The following is a 21,520-nucleotide window of genomic DNA, read 5'->3' as shown; positions in this document are numbered from 1 at the left end:
GATCGCCAGCATACAGGGCGCCGGAAGGGCTAGCTGTGTGGCTAGTCGTTAGCTGCCTGCAAAACAAAAATAGCTAACGCAAGAAGAGAGCAAGCTCGCAGCTTGCTGTTGCAGTCGAATAGCTGTCTAATCTGACGAAGATTCCGTTGACTGCAATATACTCCCAGGTAGGTTTCCACCACGTTAGTTATATTTCATTATGCACACGTTGTGAAAAGGTGTTTTTTCTGTACGCCTGCGGGTTGATAACGGGAGAGCTATCGTTGGGTTGCTAAACCTAGCTTCCACATTCTTCTGCTGGCTAATGCGCTACTACTGTGCTGCTGGTACACGTTCACACACTGAACCGACGCTGAACTACCGGTAATCAAAGCTAATTATTTGAGGCGTGATGTAAACTTTGCGAACAGCTGTATTTTTTTATTGTGATGGGGCTTTAACTTAGCCGTTATGGGAACTAACGTTAACGGTGCTGTCATCTCTGACAGACATACTTATGGAAAACATACCCTGTGGGTGTTTTAATTGTTACTTTCAATGTTGTGACTGAACAGTAGCTAGCTTGCTAAAACAACCGCCTATTTATGATAAGTGATTGCACCATCTAGTAGTTGTGTATTATTGTTGTTGCCATTACAGTTATATGTATTGTAAGGTCATTGACCTCTGTGCTTTCACTTTTTACTTGTATTATACATTGTTTTATGTCGTGTGTGTGTGTGTATATATGTGTGTATGTGTGTGTGTGTGTGTGTGTGTGTGTATACATACATGTGTTCGCTCAGTCAGAGGAGCATGTCACACCAACATTTCACAGCACATACTTGTATGAGTGATACATTGAAACTTGAATTTTTCAGCATGCTGATGGTGGGAGACGATGGACTGGTGCACTAGAATGAGTGTGAAGGAGCTGTGTGAGACAGATGACTTGGCCACCAGTTTGGTGCTGGACCCCCTGTTGGGGTTCAGCACCCACAAGATGAGCATCAGGTACTGGCACTCCTCTGCAACAATGATTCTCAACCTTTTTAATTACAATTGACTCTCACAGGTCCATTTGAATTGAATGATTACACTCTCCCACTGTAATAAGTAAAAAAACAACACATATTGGGCATTTTTACACTTTAATAATTTTACACTCAGTGTCAGGGACCTCAGTAGTGTGTGGAAGAGCCATACACAGCCACAACAGCTTGGCATCTCCTCCTCATGCTGGTCACCAACCTAGTCACATTTTGCTGTGGGATGGCATCCCATTCCTCAACCAGGATTTGTTGCAAGTCAGCCAACATGGTTCTGTTGGTCATCCCACAAGTGTTCAATCGGGTTGAGGTCTCGACTCACGGCAGGCCATTCTGTGAGGTGAGCGTTGTCATCCTGGAGGATGGAGTTAGGTTCCAGATTCTGGAGACGTGGGATCGCCACTGGCTCCAGAATCTCATTTCGATATCCCCATTGAGATTGCCTTCAATGATGACATGTTCCGCCTTGCCTGTGAGAGAGATGTGTATGGATCGTCCACACGGTACTGCAGTCCCTGACATTGAGTGTAAAAAAAAAGTGTAAACCAAACAACTCAAAACAAGGGTGAATACCAACAGAACAATGCAGGGGATTTTGTGGCGCTACTCACACGTTTAGCTAGGTTGCTCATTCCACAAATGCCCGATCCTTACAAGCTGTAGCTAGTTCTAAATGTGACTAATACGATAACGATAAAAATGAATATCAGCATCACCTTTTTAATTTTACAATCCTCATACCAGAAAATCAGAAGGCGGAAACATATGCAATTGAAGGACATGAAGCATTCATGTTGTGCTGCGCACTCTAAATATGATGTATTTATTTGATTTGATTGATGAATCGCCCAAACTACACAGTTTACCTAGTCGAGAAGACGTTGTACGTTGATCTCTAGTGATTGGTTATGGAAAATCAACACTCTCCCTGAGGCCTCTAAACAAGCAGACAATTCAGTCTAATATCAGGCTAAAGGATTAACACATTAGAGTCCAAGCAGCAAAGCTGCTGGAACCCTAATAGGGTTCCAGCAGCTTTGTATTGAATATTGTATATGTTAGGATTATTCTTTCTTCTGTAATAAATGTACCAGGTTCTCAGAAACGGTAACAGCTACAGTTCCCAAACCTGTCAGATATTATTATTTCACCCACTATACAGATACAAATGATAATGATTGGTCAGATGATGGTGCTATAAAAACTATGTTTTGGCTTAGGAGTATATTTGCACAAGTTGCTTAATGATAAGTCACATCATGGGGGACACACGTCTGAACCTGAAAATTGTACTTGGCTCACATTGCTACAAGATCAGAACCAAGTTGGGTTGAAAGAAGGCCAGGTTCTCATTAGGACAGGAATTCTACATGTGATTCATCCACAGTATGTTTCTGATGATCATTTTAACCCATTTAGACCTGAGGCCGATTCTAAAAACACCTTCTAAATCCTGAAGTTTTCTGAAAAACTTCAAATATTTATGCAACAAATGTATGTTGCTATATACTGTACATAGCAACAAGAACACCAGAAGGGATTCCCGTTAGGGATGCCATCGATCTTTCGAATATTTGTTACAGTCTCCATAATAGAAAATTATTTTTAAAATTCGATATTATTTATATATATATATGTTATTTATAATTTTTATATTTTTTACTTTTTACTTTTGTATGCCTTAGTTTCATCCAAAATATATGCTAATAATAATAATATAGTATTAATAATTGTAAATGGCCATTGGTGTTTTACTGTAATAGTGTAGTAGTGGAGGAAGCCAGCTGCGCTGTCTGTGCAGAGTGCAGTCTGCTGCTGCCTGCTGCAGCCTGCTACACACTGACCCCCCCCCCCCCTCTCAGTCCCAGACACACTGCGATTGATTGATTGAGAGGCGATTTACAGAACAGTGAGAACACAACTAAAAATGAACAAAGCGACACGTCCAAAGAAGAGTTCCTCGTGGAACTACTTCAAACTAACAAGTGCAAGTGGCGAATAATCAAAAAATATTCACCAGGGCTTTCCGATTTTCAAATTTGATCATGGTCAGATTGTGGCATCCCTAGTTCCCGTCCTGAAAGGTATAGTTACAAATAGGGGTTTCCGCCTTAAATGGGTTAAAGAGAATAAGGATATGGATGGAGTCATTTTAAGTAAAGTATGGATGTACATTAATCAGGAAAATCCCATGTATGTGATCAGATAACAAGAATTGGATAAAAACGACTAGAAGGACTGTAGCAGATGAGAAACTGAGACCTGGGGTTATCACACAACATTGTGACAGAATTCTACACTGTTTGTGTTTTCTGTCCTCATCTGGTGTTTCCCCATTTGTTTTTCTTCTCAAGCCCCATACCAGAGATCCGTCGTTGGGGTATCCTGAAAGAGACACTGTTACGCTTCAAACGTACACTTGACTTCCAGGCCACGTTTGAAGCCCTGACAGAGGGAGAATTAGCTGGTGGTGATTACTTCAATGCGCTGGGATCCCATCGTCAGGAGCTGCTGAGACAACATGTACGGTTCTGTTTTCCCTGTTTACCCTATATCAGCAGACATTCTTAATTATTTTAATATGAGAACAATAACATATAGCTGTAACCATTTCCATGTTAATAGGTGTATCGCTACCTCGGTGCCTTCCTCTTGGAAAGTGGTGTCACGATACAGGGCTGTGACAGATACTCCTCAGAGACCAATGGAGCAAAGATAACCGCAACGAGGCACTGGTAATCACTCCTATTTTCAGTATTTATCTGACTCGGATCGACACTGACACTTACATAATGTGGATAGCAGTGATATGTCCCAGACAGTATTTAAACCATTGACAGGGCCTGAATTTCGGCGTGGGATTTGCATTCAAGTTTAATTATTGCAAATTCAGCACTCATAATGCGGGATATTCCCACATACATTTACAGAGATGTTAATAATATGGCCCGGACCGCTGGCCTAGAGGTCCGGGCAATTAGGCTCTAAAGTAGCCTGGCAGTCATTCTCTCTCTCCAGAGTGTCTGCCATTTGCCTCTCACTACAAACCCCTGTCCCCCTCGCCTCCGGCTATGCATATTTGTGCTCCGTCGTGCGACGGTGTTGCGCTTTGGGGGTAGCCATTGTGACTTTGTGGTGCGTTGTGCTGTTGTGCGACTGAGTATAAATAAGGCGTAAAACGTAAATACATTATCTGAAGGGAATCCCGCTCAGTAGGGATGTCCGATATTATCGGCCTCCCGATATTATCGGCCGATATTAGCATAAAAATTGATATCGGGAAAATATCGGTATCGGTTTTTGAAAAAAAAAAAAAAAATTTTTTTTTTTTTTTTTTTTTTTTGCTTTATAAATAAGTTACAGGAGTTCTTACTGTATATGGTGTGTGTGATATGAAATTTGAGCTTACCCTAATCACAATAATCCCCGCATATATCGGTATCGGTTGATATCGGTATCGGTAATTAAGAGTTGGACAATATCGGTATATCGGTTATTGGTAAAAAAGCCAATATCGGACAACCCTACCGCTCAGTAAAAACCAGACCAATAAGCATTGGTGCAAATGTCACTATTTGTTTCTCCAAAATCCAAATATCATGTTCTGTCTGTATTAATATTCCGTGTTCCATCATGTTTGTCTGCCTGGTTGTTAACACATCGGGTGCCGAACACGGTCTGAACCGTGTGTTTACATAGTGGCGCTTCGGTGCCGAACACGGTCTGAACCGTGAGTTTTGTCTTTTCGTTTTTTTCGTTTTTCTCCGCGCGGGCGGGGCTAGAGCAGCTCTGGGAGCACCCATTGTAATCCTGCGAAGGAAGTGCCAGATCGCTCACCGGAAACACATTTTTTCCCCCATCCGTTTCCTGTCTATTTCCTACTTTGAAACGCCTATATCTCCGAATCTGTTTCCTGTGGGGAAAACCGGTCATGCGCGATGCGCGATCCCCCCCGTTGTAACTCGCGAGGGGAATGTTATGGTTCCAGGCTGTAGCCAGGCTCATGGCAGAACATGAATCGATGCTTTTTTTTGCGTGGATTTGCTTGTAACGCACGCGGAAGCTTTAAACAGCAAAGCGCAGTCAATGGGGAGAATGCTGGCACCCACGGTAAGTTGTTATGAAAAAATGCTGGCACCCGATGTGTTAATTAGGTCCTATCTATCTGTTTATGTGAAGTGTAAATTATCTTTTTCATATTATTATGAACTTGGCATCTTTGTCCCTCGTGTACTCTGACTTGCCAATGAGTAGTATAGATCTACAGTAGCTATAGAATAGAGCTACTGTAGGCTATAGGGACACATGTAAAGTAAGCACAGAAATGCGTAGACCTCATACTGTATACTCATACATCTCACACACACACACACACACACACACACACACACACACACACACACACACACACACACACACACACACACCTTAGAGCAGAGGGTCAAAATGCAATCTCAGACAATAATATTGTAAAGACATTAGCTACACTTGAGTAGTAAGTATCCTACCCAAAGTGTATAAATCCCTGCAATGTGAAGCATTTAAGTGGGGAATTCCCCCCATTTAGAAAAATGAAGTTCAGGCCCAGGTTGATACTTGAGTCTCTGAATTGTTTCTCTGCAGGTTTGTTGGCGAGCGGGTAGAGGTTCTGCTCGGATGTATAGCAGAGCTGAGTCCTGCTGACAGCGCTCTTCTAAGGACAGGAGTGAATGATTTCAGTGTGATGTACTCTACACGCAAACGGTGTGCACAGCTCTGGCTTGGGCCAGCTGCTTTTATTAACCATGGTGAGTGTGTCAACCCCCCACTTTTTATTATATCTACACTGCATAAGCACGCACGCACGCATGCATGCACGCACACACGCGCACACACACTTTTATGCCTTCATTTTCCATTAGGTGCTCTTTGCAGTGAAGATGTATAACATCTTGAAAATGTTGTGAATTTGATCAGGGTGGCCTAAAGAAACCCTGTAGGGTCACATGCTTAATGTGAACCAAAAACAACATGGATCCATTCAAGTGCTCATGAGCAAGGCACTGAACCCACACCTGATTGCCCACTCTGATCTTGTATGCAGGGCTCGAAATAGTGACCGTTTTGGTCACAAATGCTCCTGAATTTGAATCTGTGCGACCTAAAAATGTAATTGGGAGCACCTGCGCGACTGCAAATAATTGCTGTGGTGCGACCAAAGTGGTCAAGTGAACCAAAATGGGCACTCCCGGCCATCCAACTGCCTTCCCCTCTGAGCTGCGCTAGCTCTTGGTGCTAATCTAATAGCATGCTGTATCGTGTAGTTAACTACCCATTGACGCAACGATGTGGGGCGTCGCTGAGTGCTGCATTGTGATCTCACTGCGTGTCAGAAAGTACATTATTTCAAGCTTTTAAGTTCAGAAACGAGCCGGGACGCCTATGGAGAGAAAGGGAAAGTCTCTGCCTCTCACTGTGAAAGAGGGAGGCGGACGATGAGTTTGGAAACTGTTATAAATATTCAGAATCAATTGAATTCGTAGCCTATTGACAACACAAAAAACCTGATCAATGTGCTCATTTGAAGTGAGTAGGCTTAGCTATACGCAATATGGCCAATGTAATGACAAATGTTATTGTTAAAACTGATAATCGGCTGACTCGTTAACCAGATCCAAAGCCACTGCGAGAATATGCTTTAGGCTGTGCTAACCAACTATTACTGGATTCTCCTAGATGCTTCTCTCTCTGTAGGTAGTTAATGTCTCTCGGGATCGCTCTGAAACTGCCCTACCGAGGCATGTCGAGCCTCTCTTATACTGCTGGCTGCGGCCCTAATGTCACTACGGTGATGTCAGATAGTGTCAGACGTCTCCATATATGGAGCTGCCTATGTCAGGTATGCCCAAATATGGGACCATGGCGTCAGTCCTGGACGTAACGGTTATGTCTATATATGGAGTTTCTGGGAAGGGTTCGCTGATGTCAGACTCCGTATCTATGACACGTTTAGGTCTCTATGACGACTTTGTAGGTCGATTGTCTCCATCTATGCTGGCAAATATGCCCTGAATGTTTTCTACAGTTATTATATTTACATTGCAATTATTTTATAACTTAGAAAGTCTAATTATATTATCCAAATAGGCTATGAAGGTGAACAAAAAAACTGATGAAGATGTGATTGGCCAGAAACAGTGTAGACTAGGGTCCTCATCTGTTTGATACCTCAGTCTCTTTGAAGAGATGGATGGTTGAGAGACAGACAGTAAGGATCCTGGCCCCACCATATTGCATAAAGTTCCAGTGGTGGCCTACCATGCATTAAGACTATGTTCATCATTTTATGTTATTTGTAAACCTCACTGTTGGGCCTATATTATTGTTTTTTTATTCATTTAAAAAATCGATTATCCTTTGGGGGGTGCTCCTACATTTTTTAAGGTGCTACCAAGTCAAACGAGTACATTTCGAGTTCTGGCATGTGACAGATGCATTTACGTATGTCTGAGGAGGATGTGAACAAATGCCAAATTGTGTAATTCAAAAGTCTAACTTTCTGTGTGTTTTGGTATTACCGTAAGCCCATCATGTGTCTACAGAGAAACCTATGAAACAGTTTTTTTTTATTAGACAATTTGTTTAATAATTGCGTGCTATGTACTGAGTCTTAAGCAAGTAGTCCAGCTACCTAAGTCAGTAATCCTTTTGTCTTAAATTTTCCATCTATTTTTGCACGGAAGTCACCTGTATATATTGCAGGTATATATACAGGTACAGGTACATCCGTATATATTATATTCTAGATTCATTGCACTGACATTTCAAAAAGATTATTACGGCATACAGCTCATGAAAATAAAAAATCCAGCACCTCAGAATATTACATAAAGACTGATTAAAAAAGGATTTATGGCTACTTTTGAACAATTTATTTCATCAATGTGGTGTGGCATTTAGGCGACGCATTTGTGAGCTTATAAATGTAGATCGGCAATTTTTGGTAAAGAGATTTGGTTTGGTGGTTAACTGTATCAAATTTGCATTGGAGAGACAAGTCAGTCAAATCAACTGCGAAAGCTCTTATTCATGGCTATGTTTTTAACTTAAATCGTTTTGTTTTCTAATCTCTCCTTTTGTTTCTCTCTGGGATGAAGACTGCAGACCAAACTGCAAGGTAAACGTTAACATTCATTGATCAGTTACACTTAAAAACATGGACTATTACCAAATAATCAACAAGCCTCTGAATGTATCTTCTTAGTTTAGAAAGGTAGTATTTATGATTATTTATTATTTATAATTATAATTGTTCCTTTCTTTATTTTTGAAAATGGAACGTACAACTGTAATCTCTTGATGTACAGTAGTTCATTTGCCCAGTGTGTTCTCGGTTGTAAGTATCGTGTAGATCATGTGTCCCAGGGGCTAACAGCATGTCACCTTTTGTCTTTGTCTTTTGCTCTGTTTCTCTTTTATTCCCACCCAGTTTGTCCCTGGTGAGAAGGGCGCCTGTGTTGAAGTGGTTCGACCAATCTCGCCTGGGGAGGAGATCACGTGTTACTATGGTGCCAGCTTTTTTGGCGAAGGCAATGAAATGTGTGAATGCTGCACCTGTGAGAGGTGTGTAGCACATTTACATCACTTCTTTTGTTTCCCCGTAACATATGTGGTTCACTCACTGATTTATAACTTTTTGTATTTTTATGAATTTCTCTTTAGGAAAGGGGAAGGTCACTTCAGACACAGAGGGAAACCGCCTGATAATGAAGAAACAAAAGACGCTGTTGGCCAGAAGTACCGTCTGAGGGAGCGATACCTTCGTCAGAACAGAGAGAAGTGCTGCCCTACAAGACCAGGAACTCATTTGGGTAGCTTTACAGGTAACCAGTCTTGTGTTGTCTTAATATATCATTGCCATTCATTGTTATAATTGTCAATCCTTATAATGTTAATAATAACACTACTACAGAGCTTGAATTGCTCTGTTAACAGTGGTTCAGACCTTTTTAATTTCAGGGTCCACATTTTTGGTCTGGGTGCTATTACATTAAAGATAATGACATGGCTAGAGAGCCTGCTGGTTTAATTTGCAGAGAAATATCAGTCCAATCCAAGGACCTGGGGTCATCCCATTATAATAATGCAGAATAATATTTCTCAGATGATTTCAGTGTTATGCATGACTGTAAGTGCTCTGTTACCTTATACTCCCAGAAACATCAATACCCTAGCTGTCAAAAGAGCTGTCTGTCAGCCTATATTTATTGCACATAATAAGTTAAAAGCTCTTGTAGTACAAGCTGGGGCCAAGCCTTTATTGATTTCAAAACAATAATCAAAATACTAAAGCCTGATTTATACTGGAAGAATGTTTTAGGTATGCAATAATTGGAGTAAAAAGATGACCACTTGTCTTGGCTTCTAGTTTAAAGCTCAAAGACATTGTGTCATGATGATCTATCGTTTTTTAATGTACATGTAGAGATGTCTACAGTAATGTTGAATGTAGACCAACCAATCTTGTGTATTTCACATGTTCTCTAGCAATTAAATCTCGTCTATGCCTGCACAACCATTGACAGCCTCCCCTCCCCTCTTTAACATATTGGGAGACAGATGAAATCTGATCCTGACCCCAATTTGGGGTTGTCAAAGGCTATCTTTATAAAGTCGATTTATTTATTTTTGCTCATTAAAAACGTAACCGAACGAAAATAGCTGATCCACACACACACACACACACAAGGTGCTGCATCGCAAGACGTGTTGAGCTTGTAGATCTGCTGTTAAATGTCATAACCAATGTAAATGCTTAATTATGGAGTCCAATCCGACTCATCCCAGTATAAATGCAGCCAAAGTGGTGCATATCCTTTCAATTTTGGACCACTGATCAGGGAGTGCCACAAATTGGTGGCTTTTATTTATAAATGCTAAGATAGGGCAATGCATCTGACTGTAAAACAACTGTGTGTGGTGCAGACTTAGACTTGGAACCAGGGGACTTTGCGATTTTAGTTCGATTGATAAAGTGATTTAGGCCATATTCAGGATGTGACAAAATTCAGAAATGTTGTAAGCCAAAATTAGTTACTTTTTAATACATGCATTTGCAGTCTTTTGTTCTGTTTTGGATGGGTTATACATCCAATTAGTAGGTGTGGCTACCGCTCAATGTTGTAATATGTAAATTCAACCAAAGCAGTGTATGCTGGCCATCTTCAATGTAGGCTAATCAAAACTGCATGAGGGTTAGTTGTTAAAAATCTGAAACACTTACGCATAGCCTTTTGCCAAAATGCATCCATGCTCAAGCTCGCTCACAGTCACTACAGGCTTTATTTTACTGATCTGGTAGGCTACATGAATCATTATTTAATGTCTGACAGTATTCTAGGTAGTATTATCACACGGTGTAACCCAGGTAAAATAATTGCTCATTCTGCAATAGTTTATAGATGTCCACCAAAGTCAATTAAACTCTGAAAAACTGTTAAATAAATATTAGTTCACGTTACCGTAGCTGGATATAACGGTACTGCTGTCCAGTTCTGGCATAACATGCATTATCTCACAATTTTGTGTGAAAAATATCATAATACAAATAATAATTATAAAATAAAAAACCCAAATGTGCGCTATTTTGGCCACATACCACACCGTACACCTACCTGACCTGATGTCATTTTGTCTCTCTTCCTAGATTAGATCAGTTCCTGAAAAATAATAGGTTTGTCTGTGAAATACACTGTGAAACTACAGTCCCATCTTCCTTTGTGATGGAAGTGCTTTAAATGGCAAAAATATGGATATGAGCGCTCCATTCTGGTACCAGTCCCGATAGGTCCGGTAGTAACCAGACTGAATCACAACTGAGATTTTGGTGCTTCATTTCGGTGCCTGAGCTGTCGTTATGGCTTCTGTTTCCTGTAATTTCCACTTTGGAGCCACCTGGTGCTCCAAATCAGACATTACAGGCAATAGAGCATCACATGTGACTACTGACTAGTAAACAACAATACTGCTCTGACCACCAGCAGCATGTAGGCTACACTTAGCTTGTTAGGTGGTTCAAAAATGCCTAATGCTAAACGGTCTAAGCTGCATGGCTACATGTCACTCCAAAGATTCCAACACCGGGACACTCCCCCAACCATTCTATGGAAAACAATATAGTGCACAGGATACACACAAACGCAAATCGATGCACCCATGGATTAAAGTTCTCAGTCACTATGACTGATTTCAGTCATTTGGATTCCATTCAAGGAAGGCAGCATCACCGAAAATATCCGATCTACAAGCTCACAACGTTGTGAGTTTGTTATTTTAAGATTGAAGAGTATTTAAAGTGGTCATACTAGCAATAGAATAGATTAAAGAGTGTTTGAATTGATCACACTAGCAGTTGAAGACCTGTGTCACGGGCATCTTAAAGGAGTAGTTCACCCAAAAAAAAACCTCTTCTATCAATTACACACCCCATGGAGCCTTGAATTCATGGAGATTTTTTAGTCTTTGTCACATTCCTGAGCCAATAATTTGATTACCTGATCATTGCTCAATAGGAGACTCCGTAAACTCCGCCGGTTTGAGATGGGGGTCCACGGCCAAATACATGGGGGTCCTTGACATGAAAAAGTTTGAGAACCACTGCTGTAGGAGTTGAGTTTCTGCACGACTGGCTGCTGTGTGACTCCTCAAGCAGACTGTAACTACCAAACATTTTAATGACATGGTTGGTTCAGGACTCGTTTTGTTTCAATATGCATTTTTCCTTGTGTGACCCTCAACACAGGATTTGAGAATCCCATGCCCAAATTACTAACACCACCAATAAAAAATATTGTAAGAGAACGCTTTCTCCACCAAAATGTTGTTTTCAGTAGAGTAGTGGAAAGGCCCATTGAATGTAATATCTAAGCTCACTTGATGGTCCTACAGCCAAAAACCTTTAACATAAATATGTATTTCATAGTTGCTTTGCCAATCATAAAGCTATAACACATTTGTGTACTTTGCTTATTGTATGTCTCTGAAATTTTGAATATTGAATACCTGACATCTAGGCCTATGGAACATATATGAATCTTGACAATATTTTCCGCCATTTAGTTTATTTTTTAAATTCTTTTATAGTACCTACAGATTTTGACCAGCACTCGAACACATTCTCTTTGGAGTCATGTGATCAAGATGTATCAATCAGATTTCTCATATTCGATTCAGATTGGCTAGGATTGGTTTCCAAAGTTTGCGGGAGGGCCCCGTTTAGCAAAAAATCCACAAATCCTCAAGAGTGCCCCACATTTGAATCACACATTGAGTGGCCTCTCAAAACGACATGGAGGCGTAAACATTAGGCACAAATGGTCTCCTGAATCATATGACAATGACCGTCAAACAGGGTTTTGATGCTCCATACCGTTTGCCTGTAATTGCCTTCACAAATTTCTGGGCAGTAAAAAAAACACCATATATCATGAATGCAACATCCAATCATCCCCTGATTAGAATTGCATGTTGAGGGGCCTTTTATTTAGATCGTAACTCAAAAAGTTACCCAACCTCCCCCGACAGCTGCACCCCACACCTGACACAGCCCTGGTTAGGCATCCCGGCCTGGCGGAGATCTCTTCTTGTTTAGATGGTGTATGCGGTGTACAAACAAGGTATACCAATCTAAATACAAGGTCCTAGGACAAAACTATTGACAGTGGGACACAGTTTGACTTTTCGTGTACTGATAATCAAAACATTAGAAAATGTTAAAACTGCCTTTGTGTTGACCAGCTAAAGTTCAATATTTCTTTGTTCTTGTTTCTCATTCTTAGCCATCCCATCAAGGAACTCCTTTACTCTGCAAATGAAGAGGAATGCCTTGATGTGCAGAAAGTTGACTCAGAAACAGACGTGGAGACAAGCAAAGCACAGAAGAACAAAAAAAAGTCAACTCAAATCCTCCTCATCTAGGCAGTGCCAGACACTTGCATCACAAGTTAAACTGAAGGACCTTAGAATCAGAATACGGCGCCACACCTTGGAATTTCTGCTTAATTGTAAGGACCCCGGAAGTAAAGAGAGAGCCTTGCTCCACCTGTTGGAAGAAGTTAAGCCAAAAGATAAAGTTGAACAGTTGAAAGAATGTTTGCAAAGAGAAAACCGTAGTGACATTTGCAATGGAAATACAGTTCAACAGTTGAAAGAACTACGCTTGAAAACAGAAAATGACATTTGCAGTGGTAACCCAGTTAGTGAGGTAAACTTGAAGCCTTTCACTTTGGACTCTGCAGTGGCTTTTCATGAGAAAAGAGTCCCTAACGTAGCTGTAACAGGCCTTAGTGAGAAGTCTGCCAAAGTGGCGAACAGACAGGTGGTCCAAGCCGTGACCTCTTCAAGAATAAGTAGCATGGCTCTAAACGTGGACACACGTCAAACCAGGTTCAGCAACGCAGCAGTTGGTAGCCCTATTCAAGTAGACGGAAGCAATGAGAAAAAATCTCCAAAACTAGATCAGGCAGATAACACAATCACAGAAAGTCAAAGTAACAAGTATATAACAGTTGGTGATGGCACCAGGGGAAGTGCAGATGCATCCTGTGTTACCAAACTGACTTACACTGTAGGCAGTGGGCCCAAGGACAGCAACGCTCTAAGTCCAACAACAAACCAAATGGAGATCAAAAACATAAGACCCCCATCATCCCGGTTGAGGGGTAGGAAACCTGAATATGAATATGCAGCGGAAATTGGTGAAGTCTGTCAAAGTGCCTCGGATAAATCTGATAAACTTGAGGATGGTCCACTCAAATCACTGAAGCAATACCTAACGGTGAACCTGATAAGGATGTCAGAACCAAGAAGTATAAAAGTGGAAAGGGCTGATGAAGAGGAACAAGCACAGGTGATGGTGAGAGGAAAGTGCAGTGTGACAATGAATAAAAAGCCCCAGACGAGGCCAGTGACGGCACAGGCAGAAACCAGGCTATCCAGATCTCAACAGAAGCGGGGTGAAAGTACAGAGGTCTCCACAGCTGATGGTAAAGGGGTGAGGGAGATGTATTTCAAGTCTCTTGATAAAATTGATGCAACAAAGAGACAGCTAGGTGAAGCTGTGGATGATTTATACTGTGGGAAAAGTGGAGATTGCAAAGTCATTGAAATACAGACAGACACCGAAGAGGGTAGTGTGCAAAAGGTTAGTATACAAAATAAGAAGACTATTAAAGATAAAAATGAAGGAAAAAATGAAATTGGTAGTGTTGCAAAAGCTCCTGTTGCAGAATCTAAGGATAAAGGGAGCCTAGAAAAGGAAGCCGATGCAGGAAATCGCAGTCAAACATGCAAAAGAAAAACGAGCATAGTTTGCGGCAACATTAAGGTTGAGGATTCTTGTAAAGATGGGGGAGAAGAAATAGTGGAAAGAACGGATGAGAGCAAAAAGGTTGAGAATATAGCCAACAAGTCCGGTAGTAAGGAGGACATAGTTGAGAATATAGCCAACAAGTCCGGTAGTAAGGAGGACATAGTTGAGAATATAGCTAACAAGTCCGGTAGTAAGGATGAGAATATAGCTAACCAGTCCGGTACTAAGGAAGACATGGTTGTAAAACGGGCAAGAGTCCTGCTGTACGATATTCTAAGGAATGAGAAAACTAATAGAGATGCGAGTTCTGCAGTGAAAAATACAGGAAAAGAGATTTCTACCTCAGTTAAAGAAGAAATGGAGTCATTTAAAATGCATGGAGATGGAGATGCATCTCCAAATCCATTGCGGAGAAGGAACGTTGCAAAACGAAGCCAGAGGTTTAGAGGAGCAAAACATAAAACTGAACCTGAACAAAAACGAGTTGTAGGAACCTTGGTTGCAGAAGTTATAACTAGAGGTAAGGTGCAGAGAAACGAAAATGTGCAGGTTCAATTGGCGCCTAAGAAAGATGACATACTTGCAAAATGCCCTGACCCCCTACCTCCTTGTCAAGAGTCCCTGGCTCCTGCGAAAGCCATGAATAGTCTTCAACCAGACACCAGTGCACAGGCACACGTACAGTCCAACATTCCTCTGAAGAAGCGTATGTTCCGAAATTCTGTGGATATGGACACTGAGCAAGGACTCAGCTCTCCTGTCACAGAACTCAACTCTTCCACAGAACTCAACTCTTCCACAGAGCAAAGGCAGGACCTTTCCCTGTGTTCAGGTGAGGGTAAAGGCAGAGTTAAGAAGACTGAGGCCCAGGCTCAGAACTTGATGCACAAAAGTGCAATTAAAAATGATTCTCCCATCCGACGTACTCGTTCCAGCGCTGAGTTAGTTCAACATGCTTGCCTACCGAGAAGAACTAGGAAGGTTAAACTGGAGAGACAAGGCAAGGACTTGATTGACAATGCCAATATACTAGAGAATGATAGACTTACTAATTACAAACAAACTGACCCACAACATTCCGAAAGTTATGTGGGGGGGAATGAATTAAAAAATGAACCTGGATCTGAAATGATGAACACTTCAAGCCCCCAGGAATTTTGTGAAAAGGATGAAACGGAGCAATGCTTCAGGATTCGTTTTAAGAGAAAGCAAGGCAAAAAATGGGAACTGAAGAAGTCTGAGGCTGATTTGCCATTAACTACGGAAATTCAAGATGATTTGCTGACATGTGACCCTTTTAAGGCCATCATGGATTCTGTATCAAATTTGAACATGGAGATGGCAGCAGCACGGGCACATGTGCATGCTAGTATGAGATCAAAGGACAGATTGCACCGTTTGAAAAAGAGGGGTGAGAGGTTGAGGCAAAATAAAGGATTACCTGCAGGCCAATGTTCACATGATGACCGAGATCTTAAAAACACAGATCAATGTGAACCTAGTGAATCTGACAAAGACAAAGTGGAAAATAAGGAGAAGCTAAAGAATATTTGTGGAGTCAGTCAGGTACCTGAAAAGAGCATGGATCACAAAAATACCAGTCAGACTTTGCCTGTCTTGGGGCAAAAACCAAAAGTGGAAAATACAGTTGTGACAGATAGCTGCTGCTTTCAGTCAGGGGCACAACACGAACAGAAGCCTGAATTGAAATTTCATCCCTTACCAATAATCAAACTACGGAGGCGGACAGAAGATGTTTGGGAGGTGGAAGACAGAGATGAGAAACTGTTAGAAATGGAGTTCAAGAGAGAAGCCAAGCAGGAAATAAAGGCCCATGTTATAGACACGGAAAATAAAGGGTTGCTGTGTTTTGGCAAACCCAAAGAAGAATGTCCACCTGCTTCTTATCAGAAAATGAACAGTATCTCAGGTCCTCTTAAAACAGAAGCACCGCCACCTGAACTGCCGTCCTTATGTCTTTCATCTTTGGCTTCACCTCTTAATGAAGGTACAACTCAAATTAAAGCTTCTGCTCAAAACAGAATAATTGAAAAGCCAGTGACAGAGATGAGTGCCGGAGGAGGGAGGAAACTGAGGCACAAAATGGAGAGACCACGCAAGAGTGGGCCTGTTGAAACACCCACCACTTGCCTCAGTCATACCCTCCAACAAATTGACAACAGTCTGTCCAGACTCACGGAAGGCTTGTGTGCTTCTCAGGCATTGGAAAAAACGGTGTCCTATGCCAGCGGCTCTGCCTCTGTTATCCAACCCCCGTCCCAGTCACCACCATTCACTTCCTCAGATGGTATACTTTCCACTGAGCCTAGCTTTACAAATTGCTGTGATGATGACCTTCTGGACTTTCAGTGTCTCAATTTTGAGGGGTATTATCAACCACCGACGGACCTCTGCCCATTAGAGCCAGCCTCAGATCCCTTCAGCAGTCCACTCTCTCATAGCCCCTCTGATACATGGAACCCAGAAACGCCATATCTTGGACCACCCAGTCCAGCAGGCAACTTCAACAGTGAGGATCTGCAATTTTTCCCAAGTCTCATTACTTCTAAAAGTGACTCTCTTCCTTTGGATTGTGAAGTGAAGGATCTCTCGAAAGACAAAACCCCACTTGGCCACAGTTTAAATTTCCCACCTCTGAGCAGTGCTGAGGTGACTGCTATGGATAGATTTTTGAGTAAAAATCCAGGAATGAAACTCTCCAGAGAAGACCCCAAAATACAACCCCCACCAGGGGTAAACATGACTCGGCCTTTCGGCACAACCTCTGCTGTCATTACGTCGCAATCTCCCATTATTCTAGGCCAACCTACCAATCAAGGCATTCATTTCAGACCTAATACTAGTCAGAAGTATAGCCAGTCACAGTGTAAAGCCCAGGGCCCCTTCCATCGTATGGGCATTCCCAGCAAATCTCAGTCTTTTCCCAATATTCAGACAAACGCAATCAGAGGTGAACCCCAGCATCACTTGAACAAGGCAGTCCATTCCCCCCACACAGCCAACAAATTCTTCCCTTCTCAACTCTTCACTGTGAAAAATCAAAATCCTGCAGACAATCTATTCAACTCCCAGGACAAAACCTCTACTGTTATCCAGAGGGTGCTTAAGTATCAAGGAGGAAAGCCGAGCCAAAATTTGTGTAGTGCACCATGTAAAGACAATGTGGCTGCGGGCCGACCAACGGCTATGTCTAAAATACCGACCGCAAAATCACATTATATTATGAAATCCCAGCAGAGTCGTCAAGCAGAGATTGCCGCACGCAGAGACTTTACAGACAGCCATAAGGATAACCTTTCAGCTCACGGATTTACCTCTCAAAAAGATGTGGGTCATTTCAATTCATCCAGAAACCCTGCCAGGTCAAATGTTTATAACAACAAAGCTAACTCAGTTTTCCCCCAGTCCTTGAATAAAAACAAGGCATCAGGAAAACCCCAAACTATTGAGACTGACTTGGCACAAAAAAACTTCTCAACTCTCCCAAGGCCTTTCTACTTTTCCAACAAAGTGTCTGAAAGTTATGGCTCACCACAAAGCAAGAGTTTGATCCAGGATAAGTCCACTCCGTCGACCACACACAAACACCAGCCATGTTATGCTCAACATGACCCTTTTGACTTTAGCTTCGACGCAAACCTTTCTCCCGCCATGTCTGAGCACAGTAGTCCCCAAGTGGCACAGCATACACCTGGAACACAGACACCAGCAAACAAGCAGCAAACCACATCCTCGTCAGCCTCTTTTCCATACGCTTATCAAGGTCCTCCTTATGTATTTAACTTCACTGGAGATCACTCATTGACCCTGGGTCTAAGGGATGGGGTTGATGGTCAGACATACCCAGGTTTAGGGCCCACAAACTATACATACCATTGTCTGATGGAGCCCTCGGGCACTCAAGGTAGGCTGGTCCTTGAGCCCTGTGGACTTCACCCTTCAAATCCGTCCTCTTTTTCAATGGAGGGCTTTGCCGGGCTCAAAGGACAGGACGAACATTGCAGGAGGGACACACAGCAACCGTGCCAGCCTGTTAACCGACCATCAACTCCCCACTATGGACCTGCTGCATCCTCCCACTCCATGGGTCCCTCAAAACCCAAGAGAGTAAGGCTAGTGGTAACAGATGGCACAGTGGACTTAGACCTTCAGTACTCAGACTAATTTGTACCCACAGCCATCTCCTGGATCTTAGGCTACATGTATATATGCTCAAGGGGATAATTTCTGCAACAAAATGTTTTTCTAAATCGTGTAATTTACAGCCTACCATTTATTGAAGCCCATTTAGTGATTATTGGCATTTGTTTGGATGGACTGTTCTCATGGAAAATGACTTCTAGAGTGATGTATGGTAGTGAAATTTGAAAGTAAACATTTGTAACTTATTTTTTATGAAATACTATATCTTAAATAACATCAAATTGAGAATGCATCTTAAAAAACAAATAGAAATGTTTTTAACTTTAGGACATACAGTATGGCTCAAATCATACTGTGGCCTCAAAGGATTTAGACCCCTTCACTTTTTCCACATTTTGTTTAGTTATAGATGTAATATAATTTAATTAATTTTACGTTGTGGCTCGGTAAGATGCTAATCATCTATGGGTCTGAGTGTCTCGTGTTTTATGGGGTATTGTGGGTCATCAATCTACCCACAATTCCCCATAAAATATATATATTTTTTATAAATACTCATAAATATGATTCAGACTAGGGATGCAACTATTGATTATTTTGCTAGCAATTATTACTTTACTTTAATTATTACTTTATTGAGTATAATCTAATAACCGAGAAGCACGTTATTTGATTATTTGTTTTATCTGTTATACGTATATCAACAAATGTGAACTAAATTGTACAGCAGCGTTGCACAAAAATGGTTGAAATAGCAAACATAGTGTAAAATAGGGAAAATTGATATTTAAAGATTTCTCCAAAATTATATTTCTTTATTCAAATCTATTAACCATTTAAAAAAATATATATATAATCGATTAAATCAATTACTTGATTTAACTGTTGCAACCCTTATTCAGATCCCACCAAGGCCAGATCCATCCAGCTTCCTTTGAGTGTCCTTAAAGGGGTCATCCCTATGTTCCCCGGGTTCTATGTTCCCCCACTAAGGTTAGGGTTAGGTTTAGGTTAGGTCCTATGTTCCCCGCTCTCCCTAGGAAAGCGGGGAACATAGGTAGATTAGGTACGGTCCCTCCTTAAAATGTCTCTTCAGCTTGACTGGAGTCCTATTGTCGCATCTATAATTTCTCTCCCCATCATTATGGGGAGTTATTTGTTAGATTGTTGTCGCAGAACTCATTTCTATATCACAATAAAATGTGGAAACAGTGAGGGGATTGAATATCTTCCGAAGCCAATATATAAACATTGAAAACCCCAGACTGTAACATAGATGTATGAAGTTTCCTATATATATGACAGTAGAAATAACAGCTCCACAATAGTTTGCTGGTACTTGTACTGATTGAATATCACATGGCAGCTTTGTGCCTCATTCTTTAATATGCTCTTGTAACTTCCTGCAGAATCTGTTGAAATGCTCTACCCTCATTTTGTATTTGCAGTAAGCAACACATTTTTATGGTATGGTCTTTTAAAGATCACTTTGTATTTGATTCCATGCGTGTGTGCGTGTGTATCTGTGCTGATGCACATGTGTGTGTTGTGTTAGTGTCGTACTTGATTGTGTGAGTGTCGCCATGCCAAATTGCATTAGGTTTTTTAATGTCTGTAGTGCATAAATGAAAGGCTTGTGCATGAACAGTACTGAAAATGGCTTCCAGACCTGGAGAGATGAAAACAATTCCAGGTCAACTCCACATGGGACACTAAGTGTGTGTGACGTGAACTGTAGCTCTTTGCAGCTGCTTTCTGGAGTACTTACTGGGTGAGGGTGGATGGCAAGGAGGAGACTGCAATATAGTCTGCAGGAAAATGGTATTTAATGCTCCAATATCGAGCTTCGGGAGTTGAGAACAGCATGAGATTGAGATCCTTACAATGGTGAAGGCAAGGTCAGAGGGGCTTTGTAAGATTTTAGAATGATTCAGAGGGTATTGCATCAATGGTTACACTTGTGTTAACACCCTGAAAAAAGACAATCTATTATTGGATAGCCCTAATTTGGCTTTGTTTCAAAGGTTGAATGATTTGTCTGCTGAAAGTAGAGTGAGATATACCTGCTGTATATGCCATGTGGTTGCTGGCTGTTATTTGGTCATGGCTCGTGGAGATATACATGCAGTTTTAACATGGAGATTATTTACTGTTGACTGTAGAGGTGTTGTGAGCATTCCACTCATGTCAGGAGGTATGCTGCTCCATTTAACAGCTTTGGGGAGGTGTTGTGTGACTACATAGCCTTACATGACTACCACGAAACTGTACTGTCTATACGGAAAGGCCAATTATTTATTTGAGTATCCTCATTCTTGAAATGGTGCTTTAATGTAACTGACCATTTTACATTGTTTGTGCACGATATGAAATGATTTTTTAATTTAAAGATGACATACTGTACTGAATATTTACGTTGAGTATTTAATTTTAAGTCCATTTTACCTACACCATGATTTTGATAATTTCTGTTACAGCCTATTTTTCTTAGTGTTTTTTAAATGGGCGATTCAGTCTTTCCCAAAGTCTGCTGTAGTACTGTACAAATGTAGCCTACATCATTAAAGACAACTAATTCTTTATACATTTTTGCACGCTCTCTATATTCCTGTTCATGTCTGGTTTCTGTTCCAAATGGTCACTGGTGGTACCGTGGTGGGAAGGCCTGGAGAGTACTGCAGTCTCAATTTAACAGGAGCACTTGACAACAGGAAATGAAGTAAGACAAAGCTACATGGACAGTTCCATTATAAATGTCTGATACAATTTACATCTACATTGCTTAGCTGATGCTTGTATTCACGTACAGTATTTAACTTCAGAGTGCCACTCCAAATACAAATACATTCCTGTAAGGAGTGCTACAGGTCGAACAACATTTGGCTTACAATTAAGTTTCAAGGTAATCTAAATCTCAATGGTGATCTCTCTTCAAATAAGAGTGAGTCTTCCCTCTAGTCCCATCTATTCACCTGTTTCC

The 21,520-nt window shown here is 41.3% G+C and overlaps 1 protein-coding gene across 3 annotated transcripts; it reads left to right on the top strand.

Moving 5' to 3' along the window:
* Nucleotides 1-19: 19 nt before the first annotated feature.
* Nucleotides 20-21,124, top strand: kmt5c (lysine methyltransferase 5C). Of its 3 annotated transcripts, none has more exons than XM_084071444.1 (9): nt 20-167; nt 861-993; nt 3,383-3,551; nt 3,654-3,763; nt 5,652-5,815; nt 8,165-8,184; nt 8,497-8,630; nt 8,730-8,890; nt 12,845-21,124. In XM_084071444.1, exons 2-9 carry the CDS (start codon nt 881-883, stop codon nt 18,559-18,561), a joined length of 6,588 nt encoding a protein of 2,195 aa, XP_083927570.1. In that variant the 5' UTR covers nt 20-167; nt 861-880; the 3' UTR covers nt 18,562-21,124. The 3 variants fall into 3 exon arrangements, with proteins under 3 accessions (XP_083927570.1, XP_083927572.1, XP_083927571.1); XM_084071446.1 differs by having other exon boundaries at nt 20-182; XM_084071445.1 differs by lacking the exon at nt 20-167 and adding an exon at nt 258-363.
* The last annotated feature ends 396 nt before the right edge of the window (nt 21,125-21,520 follow it).

The sequence above is a fragment of the Gymnoscopelus microlampas genome (assembly GCF_963454915.1).
Source record: "Gymnoscopelus microlampas genome assembly, chromosome: 11".
Taxonomy (NCBI): domain Eukaryota; kingdom Metazoa; phylum Chordata; class Actinopteri; order Myctophiformes; family Myctophidae; genus Gymnoscopelus; species Gymnoscopelus microlampas.
This window is presented reverse-complemented; position numbering and strand designations above follow the sequence as displayed.